The 7298-nt window shown below is 41.8% G+C and overlaps 1 protein-coding gene across 1 annotated transcript; it reads right to left on the bottom strand.

Annotated features, from left to right (window-relative positions):
• Positions 1-356: 356 nt before the first annotated feature.
• On the bottom strand, positions 357-5878 carry C7H15orf61 (chromosome 7 C15orf61 homolog). The gene is made up of 2 exons (XM_050796375.1): positions 5361-5878; positions 357-581 (listed from the first exon to the last, which is right to left on the bottom strand). Exons 1-2 carry the CDS (start codon positions 5704-5706, stop codon positions 454-456), a joined length of 474 nt encoding a protein of 157 aa, XP_050652332.1. The 5' UTR covers positions 5707-5878; the 3' UTR covers positions 357-453.
• Between the last annotated feature and the right edge of the window lie 1420 nt (positions 5879-7298).

Below are 7298 nucleotides of genomic sequence, written 5' to 3'. Positions count from 1 at the left end.
CTCATCAATTTTCGATTTGCCAATGATATAATATTTCCATCATACATCCTAATGTCTTCTACTTCTTTTTCCATTGTTATATAAAATATTTTCCCCCCTCCTCTTTTGTGTGGGCATCTCTATTTTTTCTTCAGAGTTGATTTAAATTGTTAATACGTAATTATAGAATCTATTACATTGTAATCATTTTTTATCTGTAGGTTAACCTAGTTCTAGGGAAAAAATGGTGTGAAGCTTCATGTGTTTGTAGTTCCCATCAGCTAAACAGAGTACGTAATATATAACAGTGTACAAAAAGCTTCACCTCTTGAGGGCAATGATTCATCTTAAAGAAGCAGATACTGTAGAAAGAAAATAGTATTTGCAAAAGTTTTATTTTAAAGGATCAAAAATAAATACTGCACATATACACAGAGAAAATCCACTGATATTTATGTTCTTTGATGCACACTTTCAATACATGGCACCTTCATCTTCTTTATTGAGAAAATAAACTGTTATGGGTCCATAACTGGTATGTACAGTCTCTGTGACTCTGGCAAATAACCAGGAGCCAAGTCCATATAATAAAGTTGGAATACCTAGAAAACAAATGAATATGTATAAACATCAATGCTTATTAATCATGCAAGTTACTAATCACATATAACACTCTTCAGCAATGTTAACAAATTACAATGTGGTAAAATATAAAAATACTACTCAACATTGACTCTATGATTATCTAAGGGCTCAATTTCATCAACGTGGAACATGATGGCAATTATGTGAGTCCAGAGGTTTTCATACTATAGACAAGGTGGGTATAAATGTTAATTCAAGTACTTCATAAATTCATTATCCTTGAATAATCATGAAGTAATTCTATATTCTTTTCATAAATAAGAAAATGGAGAAGAATACTCATTAATTTAGTTGTAGATACTCCTGATTATTAGCCTTGAGCTAAAATTACTAGGTTAACACTACTGGGTTTTTGAGATGGAGTCTCACTCTGTTGCCAGGCTAGAGTGCAGTGGTGTTATCTCGGCTCACTGCCACCTCCACCTCCTGGGTTCAAGCGATTCTTCTGCCTCAGCCTCCTGAGTAGCTGGGACTACAGGCACGCGCCACCATGCTCAGATAATTTTGTACTTTTTTAGTAGAGACGGGGTTTCACCATGTTGGCCAGGATGGTCTCGATCTCTTGACCTTGTGATCCCCCTGCCTAGGCCTCTGAAAGTGCTGGGATTACAGGTGTGAGCCACCACACCCGGCCAACATTACTGTTCTTTAAGTTAGTAGTAACACTAATGGCTGAAGTAATTTTTGTGCAACTTAAAAGAAGCTGGGTCAAAGAGCTGTCTTTAAAATCTAAGGCAAAATCTAACTCCAAGTAAGATTTCAGTACAATAGGCATGAGAAAAAAACTATTATTCAGCATTTTTTCAGTTGATCTGAAAACAACCTTGTTTCAGCCAATTTGAAATCGATATACAGTAGACTCCAACATGTGTTTCTTCTTTGGAATTGATAAGATTTTGCTGCTTTGAGATTAGTTGCCATTTGTGATAAACAAAACTAAACACACTATCCAGAGGTATGCATTAAGCACTCACTTGCATATAAGACTGTTGGACACAAAACAAACTTTCACAATTCCTATCTTTTTAAAGGTACTTATTTAAAATCAATGACTACTAACATATTAAAAATGTAATAAAACCATAGGCACATGAATCAATAACAAATAGTATGCTCTGGACAAGCATTAATTTTATGCTCTTTTGAGGGAAATGGGCAGAAAGTGATACTTTAAAAGGATAGCTGTACATTTGGAAAATCACTTACTTTCTAGTAATAAAGAAAGCGGCTGGGCACTGTGGCTCATGCCTGTAATCCCAGCACTTTGGGAGGCCGAAGCAGGCAGATCACCTGAGGTTGGGAGTTCGAGACCAGCCTGACCAAGATGGAGAAACCCTGTCTATACTAAAAATACAAAATTAGCTGGGCGTAGTGGTGCATGCCTGTAATCCTAGCTACTCAGGAGACTGAGGCAGGAGAATTGCTTGAACCCAGGAGGCAGAGGTTGCAGTGAGCCGAGATCACACCACTGCATTTCAGCCTGGCGACAAAGAGAGACTCGACTCAAAAAAAAAAAAAAAAAAAAAAGAAAGAAAAAAAGCAACACATGCTCTGGACTAATCATATTGCTAAATTTTTGTCTTATTTTTCTGCAAGAATATATTTGCTGTGTTAAGCTCTTTTTGAGTGTGTTTGTTGAACTACTTTGTGCTTCTCCCTGAAGCTGCATTCCAGTCACTGTGATACCAGAGATTAATCAGGAGAAGCATCACATCACTAGCTGGTAATGAGGAGAAGAGGAAAAAAATGCCCATTCAGGCTAGAATCTCTCTATTTTTAGGAATATACTGGGTCACAGTTTGTCACCATCACAGGGTTCCCTGGAACTCCTATGAAACCTTAGTGTATCACCTTCTTTGCCCTGATAATGTCCAAAAGAATCTCTAAATACCTCAAGGGAATGTCATAAAAAAAATCCACAAAAAACTAGAATAATAAAGCTACTTATAAATCATTTAACCACAAAGAAAAAAAAAAGGCAAGTGGCACAGGGGTGGGAGGTGGAAAAAGAAGAATACGAACAAGCTAGGCAGAAATGAGAGAGAAGTAGAGGGAGTAGTTGAAATAAAAAATGAATTTAAAATGCAATATCACAACTTCAAAAGCTGAAAATCAATGGAATGAGGAAGAAAAAAATAGGCTCTAGAAGCAATTACTAGTTTTCTAAGCATACTGAGACTAAAATATATAAAATAGGCCTCTTAAACCAAGGCTAAGTATATAAATGTAAGGAATACCTGGTGACACTGACAATTTTGTTTTACAATATTTATCACAGTTATCAGTTAACATATTGATTTTAAAAATTCATACTTTTGAAAAATCATAAATACAGAAAAAAACAGTCAATATCTTTTCAGCTAAAATCAAGGGCTGATTTTTATTAAGATTACTAGCTTAATAACTATATTATATCTTATTAAAAAATAACCAGGAACCATTAGCAGTAATGCTGTTTGACAGGAGATGGAGTTATGATCTGAGTCAGAAATTCTGTATTTTTTCCCTTTGCTGTCTATTTAATGCAATCAGACTAATACTCAAAATGGGAAGGTTTGCCACCTATATAACTTATATATTACAAAATCTTCTTTGTATGCTTTAAAGTCTGTAAGGTTCTATGGAAAATTCAATTTTTTCTGAAAAATTAAATTTATATCTGAAACATATAACATCAAAAGAACCTGAAAATCAGTTCTTTGCATAATAATTCACTTTGAGTCAGTTGAACAGTAGGTAAACCACTGTCAAATTAAGTACTTTAAAAAATTAGAATTCCTCAGTAAATCCCATTCATTCCAATGGTAAGTTGCTTTTCTTAAATCTCAATCTACCTCTCAGCAGGATACCTAGACTGGTAAACCATCAGTAAAATGTCAGCTTCCAATGAAGGGAAGACGGAGGAGAAAAGGAGCAAATGGGTAAACAGAAATCTTTATTATTTACAAAATGGAAAAATGAATTACTCTAGTAATTACTAATTTGGAAGGGAAGAAGAGGAACAAAATCCTAAGTATAATATTAATAGGGTATGTACTTGATCATCCAGAGAGACGACTGTACATCACAGAATAGGAAAGGACTCTATTATCTAATTCACATCCCCTCTACCTTCAGACAAAAATTAAAAATAAATGTTACCAGATGTGTTCACCACTTTAAAATATTTTTAAATTTCCTTTATCAGTATATCCCAATTTGTATTAAAGCATGCATGAGCAAAAAGTTGTCCTTTTTGCTTAACTTAGAACTCTTACTCTCATTTTACCAGGATTTTTAGAATGTCCAAAAGACCATACATACCATTAAATCACTCTCTCACTTTAAAAAACAAAACAAAACACACTACAACTGTTGTTTCTTTCAACTTTAAAAGGTTTTACTTTTCTATGTGTGGAATGTTCTGAGTATCCACTTTTTTTGGATGTCTTAATATCTATATCTAAAAGAGAGGCCCCTAATCATTAAGGTGATCTTAAACAAAATGTTAACACTAAAAATGTGACTTTAAAGGAAAAGAAGGCATTTGGCTCATGGTTTACCTATAACCCTCCCGTTATGCTTTCCCTATTATTCTTTAGGGAAGAATGATTTCTTGCTTATGAAAATGCTAAAATAAACTTTACTTCTCGAATCCAGTTAACACTCCAGTCTTTCCAAATAATTTCGAATTGAATTTCCTAAGCCACCTCACCCTTCAACTTCAACCAACCTCCAATGTAGTGGGCATGCTCTATACAGTCCATCAGTCAAATAATAAGAGGCATTTTTAAAGGATAACACTTTGCTAAATAATTTTCTCCTTACAGGACAGTCCAGTGGAGTAACGGCTCAAAAAGTCCATGACTGACATATATGTTATTATAAGCAAAAATACACAGACCACTTTTAACCTTAATGGACGATCAGATTATGTAATAGTATTACTAGCACGGCTGCGCAGGGCATAGTTTAATCCTGGCATTTAAAACCTGGCTGGGTAACATGTTTCATTCAGCTCCATGGCTAGATTTTGAATCACTGAAATCTAGATTGATTTTATACCAGCTATTAGTAAGTTCAAAACATCCTGAGGCCTTCTGTTTTCCCCTGACCTATTTCCATGTTCGTACCTCTTCTGTCATTAAACCAAAAGAAAATATACACCTAGTGACAGTAAACACCCTCAGGGCATCTCCATGAAAACATACAAATACTAAAGACCTTTAAAAATATTTTAGGCCTAGTACCTCAGGAAGCGTTATGTCTGGTGAAAACCTTTGGTGCTTTTAGTAAAACAAACTTTGAATTCATATAAAGAAAACAAAGAAACTGAAAGAGTAGTTCCAGTTCTTGCAACATAATGCAGCCGCAAAGTGATGTTCACGGGAATGAGTCCTGCCATGCAGTAAAACGGGTGTCAACTTCGGAGCCACTTTCCAGGGGGCGTTTCCTGACGCCCCCTGGCTTAGTGCCCAGACAGGGGTCGTCCCTGGTTAACTTGGGCAGGACAGGAGGGCGGCCTGCTCCTCCCTAGGCCCGAGGATGCGCCCGCAGCAGGTGAACGGCTTCGGGAGCCAGGAGCTCGGCAAGCTGGGGACCCCTGGGCGAGGACCCAAGGCGAAGCCAGCGCCGGCAGGCAGAGCCGACCCCGGCGGAACTCCACCTGCCCGCGAGTGTTCGTCAAGTGCTCGGCCGCTGCGGGGCCGTCCCGGCGGGGCGGGCTTCACCGCGTGGTCGCGGCAGTCGCCACTCACCGAGGTTGACGACCTTGAGCGCCGTGAAGAAGCGGTTCTGCCGGGCCAGGTCCTGCCAGGGCGCCTTGGAGCAGTGGTACTTGATGAAGGGGAAGCAGCCCGTGCGCAGGACATGGTAGTTGGCGCCCTGCACCGGCCAGTTGAAGTGAGAGAGGCCGAACTGGTCGTTGCGGACGGCGCTGTAGGGCACGCAGAAGGAGGTCCAGTGCGGCAGGCGCCGCTGCAGCAGGTGCCGCGTCAGCACCTCGGAGGCGCGGGGCTTGCGGCGGGCGGCGGCGCGCGAGGCCCACGGCCTGCACAGCAGCAGGCGAAGCGCGACCTCGTGGGCCATCCGCAGGGCCTCCATGGCCCGCCGCGCCGGGGACGCAGGCGGGTGTCCGCAGCCGCCAACGCACAAGCGCCCCCCCGGGCGAGCGGCGGGAAGGCCAACAGGCGCCGCGCGGGTGCCCGAAAGCCCCCGGGGTGCGGCGGCGCGTGCGCACAGCGGTCCTGAGGCCTCCCGCTGGGGGTGGAGTCCAGGGGACAGGAGGCGTGACCTGCGCGAGGCGGGACCTGCGGGAGGCGGAGAGACACCTGCGTCAAGGGGCTGGTTTTGAGTGGCCTGGTATGACCTCGCGCCGTCATTAGTGACTCTGGGGCGGAGGAGGGATTCGGGCAGGTCTCATCAATTTGGGTCTGAGGAAAATTTAGGTGTAAAACAATTCAGTAACTTAACCACCTCCGCAAGGGGCAGAACTCAAACCCAGGTCTCCCTCCCACGCCCTGGGCTTCAGGGAAACTCTTGGGTGTCGTTGAAACACGACGAGGCGTCCTCAGGGAAGTGAGTAAGCAGCCGAGATCCCAGGTCTGCGTTGTTTGGTAAGGCCAGGAGCACTTTTGTGTGTAGGTCCTCGCTGTCGGGTTCACTGTTTAAAGTTAGTCCCAGAGATTTCAAAATCAGAAGTTTATTTAAAAACCTCACGTGTCTCGGTGCAGCGTCCGAACACACAAGGCCACCTCCCTCTAAGAACCTGGTAGACGGACCAGGAGCCTCTTACCGACCTTTGTGGTCCTCAGTCACCCATTATCAATCCATTACTTTGGGAAAACCTTTGCTCAAACTTTGCGGCCTCTTGAGGCAATAACTTACAGACACACCTACTTTTAAAAAAGCATTTCCTCTTTTGTCCTGAACTCATTTTGTTTGGAAAGGCCATACATAAACAAGATGATGTGTCTGAAACCACCTTATGTAAATGAGGTACAGTAATTACGCGTTAAGCATCATATAACAATTACTATCGTTGCTAAAAACTCAAGGGGGATGTAGGATAGTATGGCGAAATTTTGTATTTCCCAGTTTTTTGTTTTGTTTTGTTTTTTTGAGACGGAGTCTCGCTCTATTGCCCAGGCTGGAGTGCAATGGCGCTATCTTGGCTCACTGCAACCTCTGCTTCCCAGGTTCAAGTGATTCTCCTGCCTCAGCCTCTTGAGTAGCTGGGATTTCAGGCGTGCACCACCCTACCCTGCTACTTTTTGTATTTTTAATAGAGACGCAGTTTCACCATATTGGCCAGGCTGGTCTGGAACTCCTGACCTCGTGATCCACCCGCCTCAGCCTCCCAAAGTGCTGGGATTACAGGCGTGAACCACTGCACCTGGCCTATTCCCCAGTTTTTATTGAACATTGATTGAGCACCCACCAACATATGCCGAATCTTGAACTTTACCTTACAGAATTTGAACTTGAACTTTACCTTATAGAACTTGGACTTTATAGATTTTTTTTTTTTTTTAAAGGATCTCACTGTTATCCAGGCTGAAGTGCAGTGGCTTGATTTCGGCTCACTGCAAATTCCTCCTCCTGGGCTCAATCGATCCTCCTACTCTCAGCCTCCCAAGTAGCTGGGACTACAGGTGTGTGCCACCTACACTCGGCCACTGTTTTTGGTATTTTTT

The sequence above is a fragment of the Macaca thibetana genome, chromosome 7 (assembly GCF_024542745.1).
Source record: "Macaca thibetana thibetana isolate TM-01 chromosome 7, ASM2454274v1, whole genome shotgun sequence".
In the NCBI taxonomy this organism is placed as follows: Eukaryota; Metazoa; Chordata; class Mammalia; order Primates; family Cercopithecidae; genus Macaca; species Macaca thibetana.
Note: the sequence above shows the minus strand (reverse complement) of the source record. Positions and strands in the feature narration are given on the sequence as shown.

Coding starts and splice junctions, on each gene's coding strand:
- C7H15orf61 (XM_050796375.1), bottom strand. CDS start 5,706: ATGGAGGCCCTGCGGATGGCCCACGAGGTCGCGCTTCGCCTGCTGCTG. Junction 582..5,360: donor GCTCAAGGTCGTCAACCTCG/GTGAGTGGCGAC, acceptor TTTGTTTTCTAG/GTATTCCAACTTTATTATAT.